Below are 25,282 nucleotides of genomic sequence, written 5' to 3'. Positions count from 1 at the left end.
ATCAGAGATGCTAATGTATTACAAAGTTCTTACTGCAAACTATTTAGTCAAGTCAGACAGTTCACAGAATCACAGAATGTTAGAGGTTAGAAGGGAACTTCAGAAACTGAGTCCAACCCTCTTCTAAGGCAGGATCACCTAGGGTAGTCCACACAGGAATGCATCCAGATGGGTTTTGAAAGTCTCAGGAGAAGGAGACTCCACAATCTCTCTGGGCAGCCTGTTCCAGTGCTCTGTCACCCTCACTGGAAAGAAGAGCCTCCTCATGTTGAGGTGAAACCTTCTCTGTTCCAATTTGTAGCCATTGCTCCTTGTCTTACTGCTGCTGACCAGAGAAAAGAGATTGGCCCCATCCACTTGACACCCACCCCTCAGATCTTTATACACATTGATGAGATCTCCTCTCAGTCTTCTCTTCTGCAGACTAAGGAGCCCCAGGTCTGTAGTTGCTTTTCCATCTCCAGCACTAAGTTGTTCTGTCCCCAGATCTGGAAGCTGTCACCTTTCAGTTGCCATCAGGAGGAAGCGCACAAGCACTTCTACTAAGAAGAACTTTCTTCTCTGCTGTTTCAGTGCCTTTTCATGGTAAGGGTTTCCTCTCATGAGGTGTTTCAGAAGACCATGCTGAGCGAAATAGTGAACATTTTTCTTTCAGGTGTTCTGGCAGCAGATGATTCTCTATGGTTTGAAGTGATGTCTTGTCTGGCATTGGATTTGTCATTGGTAGCCCACTGAGAAGCCTCCAAGAAACTTCCATAAAGTGGTTTGTAAAGTGTGCCAGGCCAGGCCTTTGTTAGGATGAAGTATCCTTAGCAGAGACTGCTGTGGTGATGCACTGAGTTGGTTGGAATTGTTCAGCATGTGCTGTCTCTGTCAGAGGAAGCAAGTTCTTGCTATGTTGGTGGCATGGAGGAGGGAATGAGAGCTTTCAGTGGTGAGCTGTTTGCATCAGAGGTGTTCAGACCAGTCAATGCCTGATGTTTCTTATTGCTTGGATGCAGTGTGGCTCAGAGCTGCTTTAACCCACTTGGTGCAGAGGACATTACATGGATCAACACACTCTCCTTATAATGTGAGCGTATTCCAGAGGTGTAGTAATCATAGAACTGTCTGGGCTGGAAGGGACCTCCAAAGGTCATCTAGTCCAACCATGCCCTAAAGTCAGCAGGGCCATCCTCAACTAGATCAGGTTGCTGAGAGACCCATCAAGCCTTACCTCAAATACCTCCAGGGATGGGGCTCCAACCACCTCCCTGGGCAACCTGTTTCAGTGTTCCATCACCCTCATGGCGAAGAACCTGTTCCTAACATCCAGTCTAAATCTGCTCTTTGGTTTGAAGCCATTGACCCTTGTCCTGTCACTGCAGGCCTTAGTAAACAGTCCCTCTTAATCATAGAATCAACCAGGTTGGAAGAGACCTCCAAGATCATCCAGTCCAACCTAGCACCCAGCCCTATCCAGTCAACAAGACCATGGCACTAAGTGCCTCATCCAGTCTCCTCTTGAACACCTCCAGGGACAGTGACTCCACCACCTCCCTGGGCAGCCCATTCCAATGCCAATCACTCTCTCTGTGAAGCACTTCCTCCTCACATCCAGCCTATAGTTCCCCTGGCACAACTTGAGCCTGTGTCCCCTTGTTCTGTTGCTGGTTGTCTGGGAGAAGAGCCCAACCCCCACCTGGCTACAACCTCCCTTCAGGTAGTTGTCGACAGCAATGAGGTCACCCCTGAGCCTCCTCTTCTCCAGGCTAAACACCCCCAGCTCCCTCAACCTCCCTTCACAGGGCTGTGTTCCAGGCCCCTCACCAGCTTTGTTGCCCTTCTTTGGACAGATTCCAGCACCTCAGCACCTCTCTTGAATTGAGGATCCTAGAACTGGACACAGCACTCAAGGTGTGGCCTGAGCAGTGCTGAGTAGAGAGAAAGAATAACCTCCCTTGTCCTACTGGCCACACTCTTCCTGATACAGGCCAGGATGCCATAGGCTCTCTTGGCTATCTGGGCACACTGCTGGCTCATGGTTTCCTTGGGAAGTAGTCTCAGACATTGCAGAAGATGTGTACTCTTGAAGGTGGCACAACTGAAATGTCTAAATTGCCCTGCAGGAGCTTGGTCTGGTGTTCACAATCTTCCTGTAATCTCAATTTCATTTAGAGTGCTTTTCAGACTCCAACCCCAGTGTGGTGCTCTCTCAAAGCCACTCCGTGGTTGCTTGCTGGCTGAGACACAAGTGTGTTTTTTATGAGTCATGAATAAAATCAGCACCGAAGGTGATGGCTACAGAAAGTAACTGAAGGGACAAACAAGCGGTTGAACGGTTTTCAGTTTAGCAGGTTCAGTTTGGTGCATTACTGGACAAAACCCTTGATAACCTCATGTTGGTTTGGCTTGGGGAAGCTTTGTGCTGGCTGTTTCCCACTTCAGCTTTTTTGTTGAAATGCCCCTAAGCAAAAATAAGTCCTCCAGCCCTCATCTGTCGGTGTGACCGCTCAAATGAACAAGTAGTTTTTGACTAACCTGAAAGAGCTTGCCAGGTGCTGGAGGTTTCTTCATTTGCATCTGGGCTCACAAATGTGAGTTTAGGAGGTTAGGTTGAAAAAGGAAAAAATATTCTTGGAAGTCATTGATGGTATCTTTACATAAATTTAAATTGAGAGGTTTAAGGCCAAAAATACAATCATGCTGCTCTTCAATATTTTCAACCCCTTCTTCCCCACCCCCTCCACCTTTGAGAACAGAAAGTTTACTAGTTGGAGCTCTTTTGCCCCTATCTTTGTCTTTTAATATTTGCAGTTCTAGGCTGAGGCTTCCAAGTCAAAGCAGGACCTTAGACATGTTGTACAGAGAGCAGTGGGGAGGACAATGTTCTGAAGAACATCTGTGAAAAACATTACTTGGAAAACCCACTAAGCATCGAAAACTGAGGAGTGTTTTCAGTCCTTTCTCTTATTCTCATGCATTTAACTACCTGAAGGGAGGTTGTAGCCAGATGGGGGTTGGTCTCTTCTCCCAGGCAACCAGCAATAGAACAAGGGGACACAGTCTCAAGTTGTGCCGGGGAAAGTCTAGGCTGGATGTTAGGAGGAAGTTCTTCCCAGAGAGAGTGATTGGCATTGGAATGGGCTGCCCAGGGAGGTGGTGGAGTCACCGTCCCTAGAGGTGTTCAAGACTGGATGGGGCACTTAGTGCCATGGTCTAGTTGATGGGATAGGGCTGGGAGCTAGGTTGGACTGGATGATCTTGGCAGTCTCTTCCAACCTGGTTGATTCTATACCGTGTTGCTGGAGTACTCAGTTTTCTCTCTTTCCTGTCCGGCTTTCTTTAAGGGATAACCCTTTGGAGTGATTTAGAGTCATCAGGCTGAGAGCATCATTCTTAGCGACTCCAGAATATCTTTGGTCGTGACCACAGAGCTACCACCCACTGAAGTGCTGCCTTTGTTCCCTTACCCTGTTTGAGTTGAAGTTAGCGGTGGTGCTGTGGGATTTAACTTCGTGCGTGCTCCTTACAGATCCTATTCTCAATCACCGACCTGATATCTCATCTGTAACACTTCTAGTTGTGTCATTTGGCTACTGCAATGTTCTGTGTGCCCTACTGAAAAACCTCAGACACCAGTTTGTGCTAGTTTTAGTTAGAATGAAGCTAGGGGGGTTGGAAGTAGGTTGTAGGTAAGCAGAAGAGCAGGCATGTTCCCTGAGCTGGGCTGGTACATTTCCTGGGCTCCTATTAAACCCAGCACTTCATTAACAAAGACTTTGTTAGCTTTCTGAAAAAGCTAATGACATGGCTTTCTGTAGTTTCACTGACTTCTCCAAATGTGAGATGACTTTGGTTTTCAATCTCAGCAGACTGACCTCTAAAATCAGTAGAAATTAGGAAATGGCTGCAGTTGAGTCCTTTATTCACTGTGGTGTAAAACCTCTGCATGCATACACGTGTACCTAAATGTCTCTGGTTTTCAGACCTCACTGAAAACCTTTGGTTTTCAGACCTCCACTACTCGCTGGAGCAGAACTGTCTTCTTCATTCTAGAACCTGGCATTAAATCATGCAAGTGTCCTGTTTAAGTATCAGTGAATTTTAGACATTTTCCTTAACTCTCACTTGTTTCAGCTTTGACAATCTTGAAATCCCAATACTTGCTCTAGTTTTGTTAGCTCTTGCTGTATCGGTTTAAGTGGAGCATTTAAGTTTCAGGGTCTAAGAGAAACAGAAATCTAGTTTTGGTGGTTACACTGAGTGCTGTAACAAAACAGAAGAGTAAATTACATTTTATTTTACTGTTGTTGTTTTTTTTTCTTCTTATGTGAAAGGGAGTAATCCTTACAAGTTAAACACACCGAAGGAAATGGGAGGGCTGCTTTTGTTTGAGGGTCGTGGTGAATACTAGGGAAAAGGTTTGGAGTGGTGTTTGGAGAAAAGAAAGTGAGCAACGATTTAGAAGTAATCAGTGGAAAGTGCTGATGAGTCAAGATAAGCAGAAGAAAGGTGAGTCCAGCATTTCACTGACCTGCGAGCTTGGGTTTGAACACATTTTGTGTGTATAGCCCATACCTAACTTCTGCTTAAATGAAAATCTTGGCTTGATTTCATTTGATTTCAAATGAATAATCTCGGGAAGAAGCTTGTTTGGAGAGTTGAGAGAGTTGAGACAGGCAGCAGCTGAAGGAATGTTTGAACAACAATATATTAGCAATACTCAAAGTAGATGTATTATGTCATCTAGGATTGAAAAAACTCAAGATTTTTCTCTTTGGGTTGAACAAATACTGTGGTTGGGGTTGAACAAATACTGTGGTTTGGGATGAGCAGCTGTTCTGCAGCACTTAGTTTAGGGTGTGCAGGTTAAGTGGCACAGTACCTATATGCAGTGGTTATGTCCTTTCTCCACTGGATAATATTCAGTGTATTATCCTTGGTAGGGAACAAAGCAGGCTGAATTTAGAAATGAATTGATAGCTAAAGGCTTCCATAGGGCTGGCAGAATTTGTTGTTTCTTTCAATCTTTATTCATCTATGGGTTTGATTTGACTGTGGATGTTGCATCTGCTGCCAGACTGCAGTTTTAGCAACTGCAGTGGAGGTACTGATTTGGAGCCTTTTCAAGTTTTCACTGGGAGCTGCTCTGTTCTTCCACAGTCTTTTGATTTAGCTCACTCTGTTTCAGTTGGTGTTTCAGTGATTGTTGTTTTCTAGCACCTTGTACTTCACAGCTTCAGAAGGGCAAACAAGCTCCTAGGTAATGAAATGCCTCCTCTGGGGATAGGCTATGAGAGTTGGGGCTCTTCAGCCTGGGGAAAAGAAGGTTCTGGTAAGACCTTATAGCATCCTTCCAGTACTTAAGGGGTGCCTACAAGAAAGCTGGGAAGGGATTTTTTTACCAGGGCTTGTGATGGGATGAGAAAGAACGGACTGAAGCTTTCCAGGAGGGCAGATTTAGACTGGTTATTAGGAAGAAATTCTTTACAGTAGGGGTGGTGAGACACTGCAACAGGCTGCCTAGGGAGGTTGTGGATGACCTCTTCCTGGAGGTGCTCAAGGCCAGGTTGGATGGGGCCTTGAGCAGTCTGGTCTAGTGGAAGGTGTCACTGCCCATGGCAGGAGGGCCAGGACTAGATGGTCTTTAAGGTCTTTTCCAACCCAAACCATTCTATGATTCTAAACCAGCAATGTCTCTCTTCTACCACATCTACAATGGTGTAGGTATTTACTGGTTCAGTTGGCATGAACTGTTCTGCTTTGAAAGGTCCCTTTGGGACAGTTCTTAGATGTTCTCTGCAGGGTCTGTGCACAGGAAGGACAGCAGTATTTTGGGGCATCAATATATAAATAAAAAGCATTCACAACAGCATTCAGTAATTAAGTCTCTTCCTATTGCCAATACATTTAAAAGAGACAATGTGAGGAAAAGCCAATTCCAGCAGTTAACTTGTGAATCTCCCTGCAGAGAATCCCCAGAGTCTCCTTTACCAATACCTGCCCCATACAAACTTCTGTCCTTGTTGTATTTCAGCTGTCCAATTACAATGAAGTCTATTTCATCCTATTGTTATTTCAACTAAAAGCATCAAACCCGGATGGTAGGGTGGGATCCTCAGGAGTTATGAACCCTGGCCAAACTGAGTTTGGCTCTAAGTCAGAGTTTCACTGTTGATTTTTATAGGAGTTGGGGTTAGGTCACTGCACAGTGCTTCTGAAATCCCACCTCTTAACTATTTCTGAGTTGAGTGTGTGATTGTTTCCTCACAGGGAGGAGTCCACCACCACAGCCTTCCCAAAACACCTTCTAAGCAACATGTTTTGGTTAAAATACCAAATTCCAGTGACTTTAGCCACCTCCTGTCTGAGAAGCTATAATAATAAGGCTGATGCTGAGGATTTGAGCACAGCAGTGAGAAGTGTACTGTGGGCTTCACCAGAAGTTGTAAGGGCTGAAGAGCTCTGGGATGGGGTCCTGGATGTGCCATTCAGCAGCATGCATGGTCTTTCATAGGCTGGTTTCGTGCTTGCTTGTGGTAGTGGGAACTAGCCAACCATGACAGAAAAAGAACATTGTGGGTCTTCAGCTTGTGCTGGTGCTACTTCTGCTTTTCAGGTGGCTATGATCTGAAAGCCCCTCTGCACTCAGCCTGTGAGAAGCACTCAGCATGTGCTACAGCTTCTAAAATCTGTGGCACAACTTGTGACAAACCTTCTGGCATATCATTGTTCTGGAGCTGACCTATCTCCTACCTGCAGTTTTCTTCCTGTTCTTTCTCTTGCTGAGGTGCAGAGTTGGTGGCATGGAGCTGTCTAGAGGCATGGGGGGAAAAAGAGCATGTGAATTTCCTTTCAGGTCACAGACCTTCATTCCATCAGAGTGACTCACTTGAAATGATATTAGTCTCTGAGATAAACCTCTCAGATGCATAATGCAAAGTGTTTATTATTGTAATTAATTTTCACAATGTAATTATCATTCTTGACTCAGCAGCCTGTCAAATGTATTTCTGCTACCTCATCCTTTGAAACACATGTGTCTGTGGTGGATCTGCTCATGGCCAAGGAGCCATCCTGATTCCCCCCCTTCTCCTGACACAGAGCAGAAGGGACTGTCACTTATGGATGCTGTTCCTCCAGCAGCAAGCTGCTTTGATTTGCAAACCGACCAGTAAAGACACTGGTTGAAGGGATTCTGGTGGGTTAAAGTGGCTGGTGGTAAAGAGATGGGGTCAGGTGTTGCTGTATCCTTTCTGGATGGTGAAGTTCATGGATTTTGCAGAGGAGATGAGCATGATGGAATATCTTTGTGTCAGGGATCAGGGCCCCTTATAAAAGGAGTTGCTCTTTGGTGTGAGATGGTAAGTGAAGTTACACAATGAGTGCAGGGGAAATTAAGGAGGGATTTCTGATCCAGAAGAGCAAGGGTGGTGTTGAAGATGCTGCCTCAGGTAGCCACAACAGTTGAGCAGTTGTGTTCACCCTCTGTTGAGTTGGCCTCTCTTCTAGGCCAAGAGGGAGAGACACCAGGCTTACACCAATGTGATGCACAATGGTCAGTCTGTTTACTGAAGCTAAGTGTGATCCCTGTATAGTGGAGTTCAGTACAGGGGCCTGTACTTCTGATAGGCTTACATAGGCAGAGATGGGCTGTCCACATGCACAGAGGCAGACCTGACCAACTACTCCCCTTAATCCCCCTTTGCATTGCTTGTTCCCAGGGCTGACCAGCCTGGCCTCCTCACACAGCTCAGCTACAGGTAGCAGCTTCTCTGCCAGCCTCCTACGGCCACCCCTCTGCAGCTGCGCCTCCTAAGTCTGTTCAGTTACTCAGCCTACTCTCCTTATTTTCTCAGACGATTCAGTTCTGCCCAACCCTGGCATCTCTCTGCCCCAGCTGTCAAGTGAAATACCAGGTAGATGCATGTTGTGTTCCACCTTGCTGGCAAAGGAACTCCCATAGATAAATGGGTGAGTTTCTGTGCACGTTGCTGAACGTGCAGGATGGGGGTTGCATTGTTACAGCAAGATTAATGAAGGTGCATTTTATGGTGGACCTTTTGCTGTGAATCCTTATCTCTGCATCTGAAAAAAACAGAACTCTGCATCTGAGATTAGTCAAAAGACTTCCAATGAATGATTTAGCGTTTGTGTGGCTGAGCTACAACCTTTATTTTAGAAAGCCCTGTTTGAGAAGCCAGCTAAATCTAAATATGCTTTCAGAAGTGACATGGGAGCAAAATGAGCTTTGAAAAGAAAATGGCAGTTAAAATAAGCACTGACAATGCAAAGCAGCAGTGTGTGATTATAGTGTTGGGTTAAATATACCCACTAACGTTTTTAATGCATCAGAGAGGGTTATCTTACTTCCCTAAGTGATTTTTGTGGCTTACTATGATAGGTGACTAAAAGCGAGGAGAGAATCATAGAATAGCTTAGGTTGGAAGGGACCTCAAGGATCATCCAGCTCCAACCCCCTGCCACGGGCAGGGACACTCCCCACTAGAGCAGGTTGCTCAAGGCCTCAATAGCTTTATGGAAGAAGAGTGAGGTACAGCAGTTGTCCTTCTTGAAGTTCCCTCCAAAACCAAACCAACATTCTACAAACATCTTTGTTCTGTGAAATGCATTTTGTTTGTTTTATCAACCAGTTTTAAACACACAAAAAAAAAGCTTTGGGATTGTGATGGTTTGAGTGTTCCCCACACTTTAGAAATCACCCAGACTAGACTCAGCCAGCTCTGGAAATATGAATGAAGCTTATATTTACAGCTAGCACAATATACAAGCAGATATTTACAGTATATACAGTTAGAGACAGAAATAGACAAGGTAAAAGGTAATACAGCAACATAACAGCCCTCCCAGAAACCTGAGTCCCCAGGAGGGGCTCTCAGCCATCCCTTCACCTTCCCCCACCCCTCTCAACCTTACCCCAGTCCCAAGGAAGAACAGAGGTTCAGCCAGAAGTTAGGAAGCAAAGTGGGTTAGTCCAAAATGGAGGGTGAGGTTAGAGAGATGCAGCTCAGCCAGCAGCCCAAGAGTGATTATCTAATGTTTTTATTTCTTGTTCCTATACATCTCAGCAAGCCTGTGAGTGAAGTAGACATCACCATTGTTTTCTTTCCACAGCCTGTAATCTAGTCCTCACCAAAACACTCTAGCCTGCTTCAAACTAGCACAGGGATCTTAAGCAATTGCTTATTACAGTTTTGGGTTGTATCATCTGTTTAGGAAAAGGGGAGGGCAGGAGAGGACAGCCTGGTTGTACTAGAAAAGCATGAATGAGCTGTCAAAAAACAGGTTTACACCTTTTCAATAAAGATGCTTCTGTCTTAAAAAGAGCTCACTTTTGGACCTTGGGGTGAGCATGACTTAGCTATGTGCTGGTGCCTTGGCAGCAAAGCAGATGTGAAAAGGATGTTTTAAAACCTGGCTGCGGGGAAACGATCTCTACTGGTCTGGGTTGCGGTGTGCCTTCCTCAAAGGCAGTAAAAGGGCACTTAACCAGAGCAGGTTTTGCGTGGAGGTGGATAAATGCATTCAGCTTGGCTTCTTTCTTCTCTTTACACAGGGAGTGAAGTACCTGTGCATTCCTGCTGCTGACTCGCCCTCGCAGAACCTGTAAGTTTCCTTTGTGAACAAATCACAAGTCCCTAGAAATCCCTGGGTGCTGTTTTATCCTGAGCTGAAAGAGCTCTGATCTTTCACAAGTGTTTCCCTAATGTGGTTTTTAATCTGTTAAGGAAACGCAGTTAGCACTTTGTTCTAACCACTGATTCACACTATCACAGTATCACTAAGCTTGGAGGAGACCTCACAGATCATCAAGTCCAACCCTTTACCACAGAGCTCAAGGCTAGACCATGGCACCAAGTGCCACATCCAATCCTGCCTTGAACAGCTCCAGGGACGGCGACTCCACCACCTCCCCGGGCAGCCCATTCCAGTGTCCAATGACTCTCTCAGTGAAGAACTTTCTCCTCACCTCCAGCCTAAATTTCCCCTGGTGTAGCTTGAGGCTGTGTCCTCTTGTTCTGGTGCTGGCCACCTGAGAGAAGAGAGCAACCTCCTCCTGGCCACAACCTCCCCTCAGGTAGTTGTAGACAGCAATAAGGTCACCCCTGAGCCTCCTCTTCTCCAGGCTAACCAATCCCAGCTCCCTCAGCCTCTCCTCGTAGGGCTGTGCTCAAGGCCTCTCCCCAGCCTCGTTGCCCTTCTCTGGACACGCTCAAGCATCTCAATGTCCTTCCTAAACTGGGGGGCCCGGAACTGAACACAGGACTCAAGATGTGGTCTAACCAGTGCAGAGTACAGGGGCAGAATGACCTCCCTGCTCCTGCTGACCACACCATTGCTGATGCAGGCCAGGATGCCACTGGCTCTCTTGGCCACCTGGGCACACTGCTGGCTCATGTTCAGGCAGGTATCAATCAGCACCCCCAGATCCCTTTCTGTTTGGCTGCTCTCCAGCAGTCTCCCTTGGCTGCTCCTTTGTTAGAGGTATCTCCAGCCATTAACTGCAAAGAAGTATTTTAGAAAGGTATGCAGCCTCCTACTTCAAGGTTTGAAATGAAATTCCTCACGGCCGTTGAGATAATGTGCAAACTAACCCTGCAATGATCTGCTGTGTGAACTTCTTGAACCTGCCTTCTTGAAGCTGCCTCAAAGCCTGCTCTTAATCATAGGCTGGTAAGGTGAGGAGTTTCTGCCCTCCAGTGATTCTTGCCTTGAGAATGTATGTCTTGAAATCAGGGTGTCCTAGCCTCACTCTCATCTCTCCAGTGTTTGTGAAACACTCCCTGGCTTACCCTTGTGTTTAGTGTTAGGAACCACTGAGTAAAACAAGTCTGGATTCCAAAGAGAAATCAAAACAGGGTTTGTAAGAGAACTTATGTGACCAACTCTTTCTTCTAGAGCTCACTGTTTATGTCGGGGAGAGGTGAAGGGGGGGTTTCAGCCACATTCTGCTACCACATTTGATAGAGAAACAAGTAGCTGAAAGAGCCCTGGTAGGTGGGGAAGGCAGTGCAGCACTGCTTTTCTCTTGCATCACAGCAATATTCTGGCTCATGCTTTTGGGGGATATTTTTAGAGTCCATGTTTCTCATACCCTAGAAAGATTCCAGGGGGGCATTTGTGTAGTGATTTGTCTTCTTGTGAATTATTTCTGTGATTACTTTAGGGAAAGGGAGGGAGAAGCCTACTACAGTCTCTCCCCTCCCCAGTCCACCACAAAAAACACCCCCAAATGCTAACTTTCAGGGCAGGTCTGTAATGAGAAAGCAGACAGCTAAGTGCCTTTGCCATCGACAGCTTTCCTGGCCTCAATACCTGGAATAAATAAGTGCATTTGAAAAAAACACATTTTGGGAAATTAAAAGCTGTGAGTTTAGAGAAACTTTGCATGTTGTCATATGCATGTTGATATTCTGAGGTCTGCAGTGTTCCTGAAAATGTTTTCCCTGTCTGCTACCCTTGTTACTGGAGGAATGGAGAAGAGGAGGCTCAGGGGTGACCTCATTGCTGTCTACAACTACCTGAAGGGAGGCTGTAGCCAGGTGGAGGTTGGTCTCTTCTGCCAGGCAACCAGCAACAGAACAAGGGGACACAGTCTCAAGCTGTGCCAGGGGAGGTCTAGGCTGGATGTTAGGAGGAAGTTGTTGGCAGAGAGAGTGATTGGCATGGGCTGCCCAGGGAGGTGGTGGAGTCACCATCCCTGGAGGTGTTCAAGAGGGGACTGGACGAAGCACTTAGTGCCATGGTCTCTTTGAGTGGCTAGGGCTGGGTGCTAGGTTGGACTGGCTGATCTTGGAGGTCTCTTCCAACCTGGTTGATTCTATGGATCAGCTGGGAGTGGGAATAGAAAGGTTGATGCTTGTGATGAATGTTAATTGATGTCCAACTCAACTCCTCACTAACCACTAAGTACTGGGGAGTTATACTGAAAGAAACACCTCCAAGACTTGAGCCATCTGGTGCAGTACCAAAGCCCTTAAAGCTTCACCAAGAAGATAGCATTTGAATGGTTGTTTGTTCCTGTGATGCTGCAGGCATCTGAAATACTTGTTCTGGTGTCAGGTGGTTGTGAGCAAACATTGTTCCTTCTAATACTGATACACATGATCACTTAAAGTAAAACTTGATGAGTAACTGACTTTTCTTTTCTGCTTTATCTAGCCCAGACGTTCAAGTACAATCAGATTGTGCCAATCACAAATAGCATGTGGCTTGCTTTGAACAACAGCTTTCTGTCCATGGTCAGTCTGTGCAGATCCAACCCAGCCTTGCCTTAGAGTGGTTGAGTGTACTGCCTGTTCTGGAGGGAGGGATAGCTGGGCAGCAGAGCAGGGAAAATAGGTCCTTCTGCAACATCTTTGTGTAGCCAAGCTCTTCTTTCAACAGAGAGATTTTGTTAACATCAGGAGGGAAAACCAAAGCAGCATCCTGTGCTGCAGGTTGTTTCATTAGTAATGGATGACAGCACAACTGACCAGGTTTATGATTCTCTCTTGTCTGTCTGTCCCAACACAAGTCTCATCAGAAGCTTTGCTTCTGTTTTACAGCTGCTGCCAGGTTGATGAGGTCTGAACCTTTAACTGCTGAATTTTGGGACACTAAGCTCTTAATTCACTTCAGTGAAGGGAAACTTCTGGTTTCATATATGTAATGCACATTTACTCCTAGTGAGCTTGTTCAGTGAAGCTCACTTCCTTAGAGGAATGAATTGCCAGGGAAATACAGCAGGGATTCCCCTGTCAATGTGTGGGTGTGCACTAATGTGTCTTCAGAAGCTTGTTTCTCCTCCTGTCTTCTGCCCCTGCCAAGCAGAAGAATCAAGCAGTTGCTTTTGAGACTTGAAGTCCTTCCTAGGTGTTAAATGAGCATTTTCTCTGGGCTGTGAGAATTTGACCTTGGACTTCTCCAGAAATGTCATCCTTCTGTAGAATCTTGCTGGAAATCTTCGCTTCCTGCCCTGTTCCAGCTAATTGTCATAGGTTGTGTGTTTCTGTGGAACTTGTAACAGTGAGGCTGGTGGTGGTGATAACACAGAAGCCAGATAACCTACTAAGAGAAGAAATTTAGGGGGATCTTTGTTGCATTTGCATTGCCCACGGAAAGAAGCATCAAGAGGCTTCTTATCTGATTTGGATACTTTCTTTTTAGGGCTTTACAATATTTGTAAAGTCTTGACTGCCAAGGAACGTGTATGTCTGGGGGTATAACTCTGCTCTCAGCCTAGTTGTAGATGATCCCCCTTGCTCGTGTCTGAGTTAACGCTTACAACACACTAGTGAGGGTGCTCTGCTGGTGGTTCTTCCTGTGGTGTTTTCCCACTGTGAAGATGATGCAATTCAGGACCCAGCTTTAAGCTGGGAGATGCAAAAGCCAGATATCATGTAGTAAATTGTCTTGAAGTAACTGTTCAGCCCATCAAGTAGGCTGCAGATGAACACGTTTGTCAAGCACTTTCCTGTCACAGATGACAATCAACTGTTTTGTGGTTGAAGTAAGATTTACTGTTCTTCTTTGTGTCTGGTGCTTGCCAGACTGCAAACTGATCCTTGGCCTTTTCATGTCAACATGGTTTGTACCTTAACTTGGACAAGGAGTTTAGTGTCTGCTGGAGCTAGCAGGGACCCTGAAGCTGTAGGGCTGTGGTGGAGAATGTTTCCCCTTCTCTCTGGTTCAAGAAAAGGAGGGGTCATGGTTCTACAGAGCAGCACTCATTCGAAGCTGGGCAATTTGTCTTCTGGTTTCCATGTAAACACTTTGCAGTGGCTGAGCAGACTGTCAGCAAATAAGGCAACACAAGTAAAACTGAGTGAATGCAGCTCACTGCTAGTTATGTTCAGTACCTTGCCAAGGTGCTTTGCTCATTCACAGATGTTTTTCAAAGTAAACTCCACTCACAGTGGAGTGTTTAACCAAGACTTGTATTAGATCATTGAAGTAAAGTCACTTGGAGTTGTGCTGTTGACCAGATGTTCTAGAGGAAAAAAGAAAAGCTGGGTGGAAGAGACAGTTGGGATGTTGCCAAGCCAGCCCTAGCAAGTTTCACCTGGCTAAATTTGTTCAGCTCACTTATTGTGCATCTTAGGAAGAGGTTCTTCAGTTTGAAGGTGTCGAGACTGAAATAGATTGCTCAGAGTAGTTGTGGATGTTCCTTCCCTGGAGGGGCTGAAGTCCAGACTGGATGAGGCTTTGGATAATCAAGTCCAGTTGAGAGGTGTCCCTGCCCATGGCAGGGGGATTGGAGTAGGTTATCTCTGAGGTCCCTTCCAATCTAAGCCATTCTGTGGTTAACAACATCTCTCATGCATATAGCTCAACATCTCATTTGGTTCTAAGTTCATTGATGTGATGCTGCTCATGCCCTGCAGCAGACTCAAACACCAGAATTTGTTAGCACTGAGTCAATAGGAATGTTTTGGGGTGGCAGTCTGAGTAGAAATGTGCTTGTGAGACTTTGTCCCTCTTACCCCACATACTTGGTTGGTTTCTTGAGAATCATGAACTCCCAAGCTGTGAAATATGGTGCTTAGACATTGCTGCCTTTGCATCACTGCTGCCCTCTTCTAGGTCTTGAGTGTTTGAAGCATCAGCAGCTGCTCTGCTGGGCAGGAAGGGAAGCTTCCTTTTATGTGGGTATTCCTGATTTTTGTGTGTGTATGTGTGTGTGTGGCTGCTGGTGCTGGGCTGAGGTTTTTTCTTTAACTCTTGTGGTATAATATTCACCCTGAGAGAAGAAACATCTTGAATACAGGAAGCTGTGTTTCGTAGGTGCTGAGTGCAGTTTGCTTTGGTGTCTGGCTTTGCCAATAAGCCTGATGCTGACTGCATAAGAATCTTCTGTGTTGCATGTATTGTGAGCTTACATTGTAGGAGCAGCCAAGGGCCATGATGAACTCCATCTCTTTGAGCTGAGGTGGTGCTAGCACCTGCAAGAAACTACAGGCAGGCCCAAAGGCTTTGCAGAGTGAGTGACTTGGGGCTGCTTATTTCACGAAACCCCAGCATGGTAGAAATCAGAAAGGACCTCTAGGGATCATCAAGTTCAACCCTTCTCCTAAAGCAGGGGCACCCAAAGTAGGTTGCCCAGGATTGCAACGTCCAAGTGGGTTTAGAATCCCTTCAGGAAAGGAGACAGCACAACCTCTCTGTGCAGACTGGTCCACCCTAACAGGAAAGACGTTTTCGCTGTCCAGCTACTTCCATTTAGACTTGCCCCACTTGTAATGAAGAGGTTTGTGTAAAGAGCAATGAGAGCACAAACCTTAAATCTTATGATCTGAATCTTTATCTTCTGTGCTCTCTCCTCCACTGCTTTAAGGTAGGCTGAAGACAGAGATGGGGTGACAGCCTGGATAAAAGCAGAAAGGAGGAGGAGGAGTCCTGCAGTCTGAGGGAGGAGACTGGAAGGAGCTGAAGAAGCAAGGCAGCAGACTGAGACTTACTTTCACAGTGGAGACAAACAGGAGATTTCGTGTTGCAAACAATAAAATAGTAACATTTAGGTGTGTTTTAGTATGTGTTTTGAAGGAAGAGATGAAGTCAAAGTTAAGTATGAGTTTGAGTGGGTAATGGATGGTTCTGTGAGATACAGTACACTTTGGGAACTTGGCGTCATATTGAGTTTCATCTGCCACCAGAGAATGCACAAGGATGTGGAAGGTCAAATTACTAAAGTTGAGATACAAACTGAAATACAGACTTGAGAGTCGTGTTTGTTAATGCTTATGATGCTGTGGTACCTAAACCACCAGGCTTTTCTGTCTCCAGGTAGAGTGGAGGAGAGCTATGGCAGCGTCTATTGGCAGACACAAGCTTTTGCCTTGTAAGACCTGTGTTCTACATTCTAGAAATGGTGTGAAGTGAGCTTTCAGGTGGGTTTCTCTAGGTAGTGATTTTACTAATCAGAGCACTTTCTTTATTCCTCTTCTGCTTCTGTTTTCAGGGCAAGGCATTTCCGAGAGAGCATCAAATTTATCCATGAGTGCCGGCTGGCAGGTGAAGGCTGCCTAGTTCATTGGTATGTACAGCAAAGGGTTCCTCTACCTTGGTGTGAGTGTTCCTTGTTTTGATGATAAGTCAGTGTTAATCTCCATTTCACAGCAAAATTAAACATCCCCTTTATTTAGAATCATAGAAGGTTAGAAAAGACCTCCAAGGTCATTAAATCCAACGGTTAAACTGACACTGCCAAGTCCACCACTAAACCATGTTCCCTCTGCACTACCTCATTGCTGTCTACAACTACCTCAAGATAGGTTGTAGCCAGGTGGAGGTGGTCTCTTCTGCCAGGCAACCAACAATAGAACAAGGGGACACAGTCTCAAGTTGTGCCAGGGGATGTATAGGCTGGATGTTAGGAGGAAGGTGTTCACAGAGAGAATGATTTGCCACTGGAATGGGCTGCCCACGGGGGTGGTGGAGTTGCCATCCCTGGAGGTGTTCAAGAAAAGCTTGGATGAAGCATTTAGTGCCATGGTCTAGATGACTGGCTAGGGCTGGGTGCTAGGTTGGACTGGATGATGTTGGAGGTCTCTTCCAACCTGGTTGATTCTATGATCTACATGTTTTTGAACAGTTGAAGAGCCACAGAAGATCTGTAAGTGCTGTTAAAGCATCTTGCTAACACTTTGAAGTCAGTGGGGTAGGCAGCTACCTGCAGATAAAAGCAGCCCAGGAAATTCTTCTTTCTATCAAACCCTTCTTGAGGGTCAATAGGTCTAAAGGTGTGCTGACTACAGGCTTATTATTTATTTCCCATTATTTTAACCACTGTGTTCCTAGAGCTGGCTGTCATAATCTCCACAATCTGATTAATTTCTATAACAGCTGTTTTGGTGACTCCAGAACTGTTAAAAAAAGAACTTTCCATACAATTTTTTTTTCCTCTTTAAACTGCTGAAACGTTAAAATATCACATTTGTTAGTAGCAGGTGTCTGATTAGAGAGGTGCTACTGGGACTGTAGAGAAAAGGAACCTTCTGGGTATTTTTATCTTGCTCTCTGCTCTTGGTCGTAGTCTTTTTGCTGTATGTCCAAGTGGCATAGCTAAGTCTATATCTGGAATCGAAGTCATCTCATGATTTGAATGCTGGACTTGTACACAGGCCCTGAGCATAAATCCTCAGTCTGCTACTGACTCATGACAGGGCTCTGTGTATGTAAAGCAGGGATATTTTGTCTGAATTCTGAGAGATTTACAAACCCACATACTTAAATCTGTGAAGCACTTCAAAAGCATAAGCTGGTCTCAGCATGCCAAGTGAAAAGAGCCTGGTACAAATGTAACTCAGGCACATTCTTTCTACTTGCAGTAGCAATAGTTGGGAGTTGTGTCCAGTGCTGTCAAACCAGTAGCAATGAATGGTTTATCCCAGTATTCTACACGGGGAAGTTGGAGTTGTGAGAGTTGGAGTTGCCCAGCGAATGGACAGCAGCAACAGGAAAAGAGTTTGAGCGACCAGATGTGTACTGCAGCAGTTCAGTTTAAGTTCATTTTGGCCCCAGGAAACAGAAGCCTTTATTCATGGTGGAGAAGGAGCAGTCTTATTTCACCGTTCTAATCTATACAGGCAGAAGAAAGTTGTTTCTAGCTCAGCCCCAAATCTCACTTAGAACCTGTGCACTCTCCTCTAGCTTTGTGAGCACTGAGTACTTCTTTCCAATCTGGTAGGATTTACGTCTCAGAACCCACTTTTTCTGCTCTGTCATAGATTTTGCTCTGATGTATTTTAGCAAAGCATCACTGAAGCCTTTTCACTCAGACGTTGTGGTACTTTTCCCTGGTGATAAGCAACAGACCAGACTGCTGGGGTGCTTGTAACAGGTGAAGCACAGCTTGGATTCACTGTATTGCACCTCCTTTTCCTTGCAGCCTTGCAGGTGTCTCCAGGAGCGTGACGTTGGTGGTTGCCTACATCATGACCATCACTGACTTTGGTTGGGAAGATTCGCTGTCTGTCGTCCGTGCAGCCAGATCCTGTGCCAATCCTAACATGGGCTTCCAGAGGCAGCTGCAAGACTTTGAGAAACACGATGTCCATCAGGTAAATGAACAGTAGATGAGCTGTGAAATACAGCACCATGTCTCAGGTCATGGGTTGCTTCTCACTGTTTTGAGGTCTGGGTCGTTTAGCTAACTCCCTGTTTCTGCTTCAAGGGGGCAGCGTCCTGGCCAAGCTTGCTCCACTGGGATGGTGCTTGATAGAAGTAAAGGTATCAGGGAATGTTGCATGGGAGAAGAGATGAAACACATCATCTAAACACCTGTAGCTCTCAATCATAGAATCAACCAGGTTGGAAGAGACCTCCAAGATCATCCAGTCCAACCTATCCCCCAGCCCTATCCAGTCAACCAGACCATGGCACTGAGTGCCACATCCAGTCTTTTCTTGAACACCTCAAGGGACAGTGCCTCCACCACCTCCCTGGGCAGCCCATTCCAATGGGAAATTGCTTCCTGTGTGCTAAGACACAATACAAGATTGACACCTTTAGAGGGGTAAAAGCTGAAGAGTGAGTTACATAAAGAACAACCCAAAGTACCAGTTGCATAAAACCCTCTCAAGATATTAATTTGGAATAGTAAGCAGGAAAGAAATTGTATCCATAAATCTTTGCTATCCAGGAGTTAAGCTATGTTCTCATGGTGACTTACATGTCATGTTCTCCTCCTGCTTCTGTGGCTGAGACCTAATACATTTTATGGTGTGTAGAATGGTCTCAGATCTGGTGTATTTTTTTTCTTCTTAACCTTTTGAGGGCTTTGTCTGAAGTCAAACAAGCTCTGTAATTCTTTCTCTGGAGACACTCAAAACCAGCCTGGACACTTTCCTGTGTGACCTACTCTAAGTGATACTGCCCTGGTAGTGGGGTTGGACTAGATAGTCTTTTGAGATCACTTCCAACCCCTAATGTTGGGTGATTCTGTGAAGTAGGCTTTTTTGAAGGAGAACTGAGGGAACAGCAAGACTGCAAAGTGGTTTTCATGAAACAAAAATGAGCTTCTTACCCATAATAAGAACCATCCCACGCAAAAAAACGTGCTCCCCTTGGGTGATTGGTGACTTCCACTTCTGCTAACCTGCCTTGGCCATCCTCTGTGTTTTCCATTGCTCAGCATGTTGCTTTTCTCTGGGCTTTTGTGCTTACTGCTAAAAAAATCAACAACAACAAAAGGAAGCCAGTATCAGAAAGCAAAATGCAGGAGGCAAAGGGTATTGGTGGGTTTTGGCTCCGTCCCTCTCGTTCTGCCACAGAGTTCAGAAATTACCTTTTGTTTTGCATGATGCCCTCTTCAGCTGTAAATATTTGTGTGCTTTTAATATTGAACTTGAATGCTTCCTGGGTTGTTTGAAACTGGGCTAAATGGTAGAATACTCTGTGAGAGGCACAAGTCAGAGGGGGACTTTCCAGATTTGTCGCCTTCCTCCCTCACAGTCATTTCTACTCTAATTGGTCTGGGCTAACAGCAATGACAATTAAAGCTCTATGCAAATAAAGACAGTAACGTCTCTCTTTTTTTTTCTTGCACCATGGGTGGCACATTCTGCCTTTTTTTTTTTCACTGAGGGGCAGGCAGTAGATGGTGAAAAGAAATATCCACCTGTAGTCACTGGCTGGGCTGTAGTTTCCTACTGTCTCTTCAGAGCAACCACATCCTTAGCAGGTGTCTGTTTACACACCTGATTTGGTGGGATAATGCCACCTGCCAAGGGTGTGAGCTTCCTCCTGATTTCAGGGTGTTTTGCTATGCCTTGGTAGGGTGGTATCCTGGGGGGGGGGGGGGTTCTGGAACAGGGTCCTTACAAAGATGGGTTGAGTCACTGAGGTCACAAGAGTTTGCAGCATTTCCACATGATTGCCTGAGGCTTCAGGTTTGTTACAGCACCCTATAGTCTTTTAAGAGCAGGAGGGAATTACTTTGTTGAGGTTTTGGCTCTGCATGTTCTCGTAAATCGGACTGATGGGGGTTGGAGGGGGCTTCTGATGGTCATCTAGTCCAACCCTCCTGCTAAAGCAGAGTCACCTATAGCAGGTTGCTCAGGATTGTCCAGATGAGTTTCAAATCTCTCCAGAGAAGGAATAGAATCATAGAATCAATCAGGTTGGAAGAGACCTCCAAGATCATCCAGTCCAACCTAGCACCCAGCCCTAGCCAGTCAACTAGACCATGGCAGCAGGGAGAAGGTCCTAGCATTACTGCTCTGCATCAGGCAACAGTCTGATGCTTTCCTGAGCAGTTACGTCTGGCTACTCTGGGCTGATGTTCACTTGGACCTAGTGCATCTGTTCACAGGTACCCTCTTCAGTCAGTCGTGCTAGTGGCAGTCATATTCTGTAGCTTCTAAAGCTCCTCCTGTTTCTCTTCCTACAAATACATTTCCTGATGTCTACAGTGTTTTATTTTTTCTTTACTGCTGGTTTGTGGGCTTAGGATGGAAGAATCCAGACGTTTGAGTGGCTCAAATGTCTCCTCAGTGGACAATATGAGGCTGAGAGGGGACCTCATTGCCCTCTACAACTATCTAAAAGGAGGTTGTGGTGAGGCTGGAGCTGGTCTCTTCTCCTGAATTACTAACGATAGGACAAGAGGAAATGGCCTCAAGTTGTGTCAGGGGAGGTTTAGGTTGGATGTTGGGAGGGAGTTCTTTACTGAGCAGGTGGTCAGGCACTGGAACAGGCTGCCCAGGGAGGTGCTGGAGTCACCATCCCTGGAGCTGCTCAAAAAAAGAGTAGATGTGGCACTTGAGGCTGTGGTCTAGTGATTAAGGATGCTGAGATGAAAGTTGGACTGGCTGATCCTGGTGGTCCTCTCCAACCATAGCAATTCATAGTGATTAGATGCTGTGCTGAGGGATTTGGTTTAGTCAAGGACTTGTCAGTGTGAAACTAATGATTTGATGATCTTGAAGGTCTTTTCCAATCTAACAAATTCTGTGCTTCTGTGATCTTGCAGCCTGTTGTGACTTGTGTTCTGTGCTGCTCTTCAACATTTGGGGCACTTTTTCATTGAAGTACTGCTCTTAGGCCGTTGGTATTCTGTACAGTGGGAGCATTACTTCTGCATCAGGCTCCTGATATTGTTTCATCTTCCTGTATTTCTGTGTTCAATTTCTGCAGTTCAGGCAGTGGCTGAAGGAAGAATATGGGGAAAACTCTTCTCAGGACCTGCAAGAAGCCAAAACTCTTCTGAGCAAGTATAAAGAACAGGCAGAGTTGCAGCAGAATACTGGAGGAAGACAGTGGAATAACAACTTCTCCTCTGTACCTTCTCTCTCATACAGCAATTATACAACAGAGACCTAATCATAGGAGGTTGATTTGGTAATTTTTTTCTTTCTGCCTTTGAACAACATCTTGCCATAATTTCCATCTCATCTCCAAGACTCTCAGCAGTAATCATGCAAACACTTGATTTGTGGAAAGCTTCTTGATGCAAATACTACATGTATGTGTGTGTGAGTGAGTGTGATTCATGCAATTCTACAACCTGGGCAGGATCAAGCATTCTGTGTGCCCAGAGACATGGTGAGCTCCTGTGGCTGAGCCAGTTCACCAGCTAGCCACAGACATTAGCCCCGTATGCCCACATTGCCTGGCATTTGCTGTGAGGTTAGCTTCACTTCTTTTGTTGCAGGCTGGCAAAGGGCTCCCAGAGATGAAGTCTGGTGCCTCAGGCTGTGGCAGTTGGATATCTCTGTGGTGTTAATGTGGCAAAGATGTCACTACAGCTGAAGGGAAATGAGGGTTTGTCTCTGCTGCTCCTGTTCACAGTCTGGTAGTAATGCTGTGGAGGTGGGCTTGGACTTGATTGCTAGGCTGTAAAGTGGAGCAGGTGAGAGATGGGCACGTGTCCCTTTCTACCAGCAGTAGCATGTGGAGAGAAGTGGGACAGACAGCTCTGAGTAATAACACCTTCAACTGCCAGTTTTACTTGCTTCAGTGCATGTGAGACAGGGCTGTTGGCAGAACTGCCACAGACCAAGAGCACCGAGGCTGTTACTACAGCTCAGCTGATGCGCAGTGATTTAAGCCTTGATTGTGCATCTGCTCTCCCAAAATAAGCTTCTCTGGAGAAGACTTTGCCAGATCTCCAGTGCCCTGCTGACCTTCATTCCCTGCAGAACACGTGCTGCTTCAACATGCCCCTGCACACACCAGAACGTGTCTCCAAAGAGCGGGCATGGGTGTGAGTGTGAGCACCTGCTGCTTTTGCCTGTGCTGCTGTGGTTTGCTCTTTGACTCTAGCTACCTCAGAAATGCTGTTCTTGTCATCGTGGTTGTCCATGCAACCCTCAAAATTGCCTTCTATAATCTTATTCTGGCAGTGAGTGAAGTTAAATGTGTGGCTGAGAGTGTGTGTGTGTGTGTATCTCTCACAAGTGTCCGTACTGGAGGAAGTTATTGGGTTGTTTTTGTTTTTATGAAGACTGCCCATATTTCTCACTGGTTTCAAAACTGAGTTGTTAGGACTTGATTTTTTCTGTCATTTTAAAACCACTCTCTGTTTTGCTGTGCTCATATTTGTAGGAATGCATTGGTAAAAGTGTATTTTAACCTAGGTGAAAACTCGGGGCTGTGCTCATGCAAAGATGATTTTTTGCTCTTGGTGATGTGTGGTCTGGAGTGAAGCTTGACTCAAATGTATCCTCGGTGTACCTTCAGATGTCACCAGGGATACTGAGCAGTGTCTTGATTTCTGATTATGTCATGGGGGTTGGCACTGATGCCAAGACTGTGATTTCTTGCCATGGCCTCAGAGGATAAAAGGCTTGTTTTTCTTGAAGATTTCAGAAAACAAAAAGCACCTCCCAAACAGTGAGGACAGAACCCCCAGCCCCCTTGTTTAAATGTGGTGTGTAGCCTGCTGAAAGCTGTGCACTGAGGGAGCAGCAGTCAGCACACTGAACAGACTGTCACTCTGCAGTGCTCTGCTCTCCCATCTCTGTAGGATATTCTGGTCCCTGCAGTTTCCTGCTTGCTTTGGGGGGAGCAAGGCTTTTGGGACCAAGTGAGCTCTGGCTGATTAATATCTTTGAAGCATCTTCAAAAAAATACATGTTTTGGCTTGTGAAATACAGATCTTTGATATCACCAATTGCCTAAAAGGACAGAAAGGGAATGGGGTGGAACTGGTCTGATTGTTTCATCCGAGTCCAAGCCTGCATCAGGGTTCTCATTGCACTAAGTGCTCTAAGTCTACTGCAAAGAGCAAGAGTAGAATGACCATGTCTGTCTTGCAGTAAGGGGTATTGCTGGATTTGGGAAAGGTGCTGGAACTGGCTTTGGAGCTCTGGTATGTGTTTGGTATAACCAGCAACTACTCTGCATTTTCCTGGTAGAAAACTCTTTAACTCTTTTGTAGGTGGTTTGGAGCCCCAGGACAGCAGTGCCCCCATTGGCAGTCCCCTCTGCTCTGAGGGTCATTGGCAAATGCTTTTCTCGGTAACAGGGTCTGACATGCACTCAGGAAGCTGGTCCTGTGGTTCAACCCTCTACTCATTCTAGGATGCAGCCAGTTCCCACAGGGCAGCTTTTTAAGGAGCATCCTGCCTGTGCTCCTGTAGTATCCAGTCCGTCCATCCTGAGGCTGACTGCTGACATAGTGTGTCCCGACACACTTCTGGCCCTCTCCTCCTCAAGTGCTGGTGAGTCAGCAATGCCTTTTGCTCTTCTGACACACATGGCACAGAATGGGAGACATCCCTTAATGTTTGTGTCTCCAAGATGATTCTCTAGTGGCTTTCTTTGATAGTTTGGTTGTCCCCCAAAGTGTCAGACCCACAATAGGAACTATTTTAGCACTGAGTTTGGCCTGTGGGTTATGCTGCAGCTCAAAAGCAGGCACGGGATAAAGAGGAGGATGAGAGGCTGCCTCGTTTTCAGTGAGTGGAAGTGCTTCTCTCTTTAAAGACAGAGCAGGTCTGTGGTCTGTTGCTTCTGCATCTTGTTTGGTGTCTGCTTGTTCTGCAGACTGCATTTAAGAGTGGTAGAAGAGCAGCAGCAGTCTAAGATGACAGCTCTGCCTTTTGTCCTTTTAAAAGAGAGAGGAACTGAGCAACTGAGGTGACACAATTTGTCTTCCAGCCAGCTTCTGAGTGGCAGTGTAGAACTTTCTAGCTGTCTGGGACATGCCTAGACCCTAGTCCACCTCTTTGTAGTTGGCCTTCATAGTTGAGGCAATTATTCACTCTCTTTCTGTACTTCAGCACACTGTCCTCATTTTGCTGTTCACTGGAAAATGTGGAGAGTTTCTATCACCTTGTTGGGTAGCCAGATTTGAAATGTATGATTCTTTTTTAACTGGTGGTGGGGGCTGAGGGCTAAACTCGATATCCAAGTGTGGTGATAAGCAAATGTTTTGTGTAAGTAACAGGGAAATGCATTAATATTTATTACTACTCTGATTTTTTTTTAACCTGGAAAGAGTTGCTTCCTTGCATTTTTGGGCTTGAGTGGGAAGATCTAGGCCAATCATGTCTGGTTGGTTTGGGGTTGGTTTGTTTGTGTTTTAGAAGACAGTAACAACACTGGTTGCCTATAAAGATGTCAGTGGGAAAATTATAGTGATGATTTCAGCTGGTTTGAAAACTTTAAACCTGGTGAGCTTCTGGATTTTCTTCTGTCTTCCTCTTCCTGGGCATCTTAGCGAAGCCTTGGTTGCTCTTTTGTCCCCAAATGTTTGTATTTAATACATTCTACAAGTTTTTTATAAATAAAAGTAAATGTTAACACCTGATCTGCCTGTGTGGTTCTTGAAGCTGATCACAGGATGTTACAGGTTGGAAGAGACCCAAGGAGATCATTGAGTCCAACCCCTCCTGCCAGAGTAGGACAATACTATCTAACACAGATCACAGAGGAACACATCCAGACAGGCCTTGGAAGTCTCCAGAGAAGGAGACCTCCACAACCTCTCTGGGGAGCCTGTTCCAGTGCTCTGTGACCCTTACAGGAAAGAAGTTCCCCCTTGTGTTGAGGTGGAACCTCGTGTGCTGCAACTTACACCCATTGCTCCTTGTCCTACCCCAGGGAGCAGTGAGCAGAGCCTGTCCCCCTGCTCCTGGCCAGCCTTCAGGTGCTTATAAACATTGATCAAATCCCCTCTAAGTCTTCTTTTCTCCAGACTAAAAAGCCCCCAGTCTCTCAGCCTGTCCTCACAAGCCATGCCCTTCAGTCCCCTAATCATCCTTGAAGCCCTCTGCTGGACCCTCTCCAGCAGATCCCTGTCCCTCTTAAACTGGGGAGTCCAAAACTGAACACAGTATTCAAGGTGAGGTCT

At 45.8% G+C, this 25,282-nt stretch overlaps 1 protein-coding gene across 2 annotated transcripts in view; it reads left to right on the top strand.

Moving 5' to 3' along the window:
- Nucleotides 1–24,739, top strand: part of DUSP22 (dual specificity phosphatase 22) — a 45,594-nt gene extending 20,855 nt beyond the window's left edge. The window contains exons 1-5 of one of the 2 annotated variants that reach the window (XM_064161108.1): nt 7,859–7,956; nt 9,560–9,609; nt 15,944–16,018; nt 17,873–18,044; nt 21,121–24,739. In XM_064161108.1, the coding sequence (XP_064017178.1) occupies nt 7,906–7,956; nt 9,560–9,609; nt 15,944–16,018; nt 17,873–18,044; nt 21,121–21,306 (534 nt within the window). In that variant the 5' untranslated portion in view covers nt 7,859–7,905 and the 3' untranslated portion in view covers nt 21,307–24,739. Of the gene's footprint in view, nt 1–7,858; nt 7,957–9,559; nt 9,610–15,943; nt 16,019–17,872; nt 18,045–21,120 lie in introns of those variants that run through there. The other variant, XM_064161107.1, reaches the window with a different exon arrangement.
- Nucleotides 24,740–25,282: the final 543 nt, after the last annotated feature.

Source organism: Pogoniulus pusillus, chromosome 21 (genome assembly GCF_015220805.1).
Source record: "Pogoniulus pusillus isolate bPogPus1 chromosome 21, bPogPus1.pri, whole genome shotgun sequence".
Classification (NCBI taxonomy): Eukaryota; Metazoa; Chordata; class Aves; order Piciformes; family Lybiidae; genus Pogoniulus; species Pogoniulus pusillus.
Note: the sequence above shows the minus strand (reverse complement) of the source record. Positions and strands in the feature narration are given on the sequence as shown.